This window comes from Agrilus planipennis, unplaced genomic scaffold, assembly GCF_000699045.2.
Source record: "Agrilus planipennis isolate EAB-ADULT unplaced genomic scaffold, Apla_2.0 scaffold2047, whole genome shotgun sequence".
Taxonomy (NCBI): Eukaryota; Metazoa; Arthropoda; class Insecta; order Coleoptera; family Buprestidae; genus Agrilus; species Agrilus planipennis.
Genome location: NW_020440949.1, coordinates 1,665 through 4,028, shown reverse-complemented (window position 1 = coordinate 4,028; position 2,364 = coordinate 1,665). Strand labels below are relative to the sequence as shown.

Sequence of the window (2,364 nt, the reverse complement as noted above, 5' to 3'; positions counted from 1 at the left end):
TTAATATATGAAAACAGAAAGTTATGTAAGCTTTATGCAAAGCTGAGAGCCCCGTGCCTCCGGGGGGCGTGGGAGGTATTCTGGATGCGCAGTATGAAAGACGACGGTGGCGATGGAGAAAGGCGCGAGAGGACAGCTAATTACGTTAATTTCTTTATTAGTTGGTTATATTTCCGAACCCTTTTAATAAATATATCTGTTGGTATTTTGTTTGAGGAAGTGAGTTTTTAGTTAAGAGAACTTTGATAAGTATTGAGTATGTAAAAGAATATTGATATATGTATTCGCGAGTATCATGTATACACTAGTGGCGACTTGACAACCAAGCTAATATCAAAGTGACATCATCTTTTATAAAATTCTAGTTGGTATAGGTAAATTCGGTTCGGTTACTTTAGGACAGTTTTTAAAGAAGCAGGTGATACTTTCAGTTCACAAAATAAAATATTTTCAATTGAAACTATTTCTTCAAGATACTATTACAAAACGGAGAACTATCTTAATAGAAAATATTTATTTCAGGTTTTTGCGAGTTACAAAATGGACAATAAGATTGCTAATTTGCCGCAAAATCTCATTGAAAAGCCATGCGTTTCTAGGATAGAAGGAAGTCAGGTTTTCTTTGAAGATGGTACTGCCGAAGAGATGGACGTTATCATTTATTGCACAGGTGGGTGAAAATTAACAAACACTCATCAATCCAAGACAAGAATTAAGAAATGTTTATCCGAAGCTAAATCTTCATATTTTTGTTTCAGGCTACAAGTATTGTTTTCCGTTTTTGACGAACGACTGTGGAATTGTTGTGGACAGCAGCAAATGGGTTCGACCATTGTATAAAGAAATTGTCAATATAGAACATCCCACAATGTGCTTCATTGGACTCCAGTTTAATCTTCCAGTAATTGCGATGTTCGACTTGCAGGTATGAAAATTTCTTTTATAAGTACACTCCTTCTTAGTCAAAGTAAGAAAGAGGAGACTGTGATAAATATTAATTAAAAATTAAAAGGAAGACTCACCCCTAATTACCACAAAAAACTTTATTTTTGCGGACACGTGTTTCGGCCACTTCATACGTGGCCATTATCAACGCGAGACTGTCTCGCTCAAATAAAGTTTTTTGTGGTAATTAGGGGTGAGTCTTCCTTTTAATTTTTAATCCTTCTTAGTCCTTATGGCTTTTTGGTTAGAAACAGAATTTTGAACTTTAATATTTATTTATTTCAAGAAGCTCAATAGATTTACCAAAATTAATTTTACATTGTAATCTTTGTTTTAGGCTCGCTTCTTCGTTTCCACGTTGAACGGTCATTTTCCTCTTCCGTCGAAGTCGGCGATGTACGAAGATTACGAAAAACAAATAGCAAACAAACGAAAACTTGGTATTCCGTTGAAACACACGCATGGGATGATGCTTAAAGAATTACGGAAAGGATACTACGAAGATGTTGCTACAACTGCTAATATAGCCAGAATACCGCCGGTTATTATAAACATGTTCGAAAAAATCCTCGAAGATAGAAATAAAGGCGAATATAGGCACATTGTCTACAAAATAGTCAGTGACAGCAAATTTAGAATGGTCCTGAACGGAGAGAAAGATTTCAAACCGATTGTCAACGACAATAAATTGAGCAATTCGAATATCATCAATGGACGTCATCTNTGGTTATTTTGAGGAGCTTGACGAATCAGTCTATAGAGATGGCATTAATAGACTGGAACACCGCTATGAGAAATGTATCAGCCTTGGAGGAGATTATGTTGAGAAATAAAAAAAAAAAATTTTTAAAAACCTTGTTTTTCTTGGTCAGGCCGGAAACTTATCAATCCACCCTCGTATATTGGTAGTTTAATATTAATATGGGGTACATCTAAAGTAACATGATGCACTTATAGTACCTACACATAATTATCACGTATGTACGCCGATATATGATTCATTTCATTGAATTTTACCATTCCGATCATTAAGAAGCAGGTAACAATAACAAATGATTATATTTTGATGTAGATATACAATTTCAAATAAAAGATGTTGATGCAAAGTGCTCATTAATAATAATTTCCTTATTTTGATGTAAGCAATATAAACTCCGCATTACAGATGAGCCAGGTATCCGGTTTGGGTCCAGTACCCGGCGCATCCACCACTTTTTTTAAGATCTGGGCGGGTACGGCATAATGATGCCGCCCCAAGAAATCGCGTACCTAACACCAGGAACCATTTACAAAAATAAATAAAATAATATGTTGGGGCTGAAATGCTCTTTCCTAAACTTATAGATATATATTTTTCATACGCAGTAGTCAGCTCATATTGTTACTGTGTTTCCAATATAGAAGTTGATTTAGATTTTC

The 2,364-nt window shown here is 35.0% G+C and overlaps 1 protein-coding gene across 1 annotated transcript; it reads left to right on the top strand.

The window, feature by feature from the left end:
- Positions 1–526: 526 nt before the first annotated feature.
- On the top strand, positions 527–1,681 carry LOC112906193 (senecionine N-oxygenase-like). The gene is made up of 3 exons (XM_025979968.1): positions 527–670; positions 759–925; positions 1,283–1,681. The coding sequence occupies exons 1-3, from the start codon at positions 541–543 to the stop codon at positions 1,679–1,681; spliced, it is 696 nt and encodes a 231-aa protein (XP_025835753.1). The 5' UTR covers positions 527–540.
- Positions 1,682–2,364: the final 683 nt, after the last annotated feature.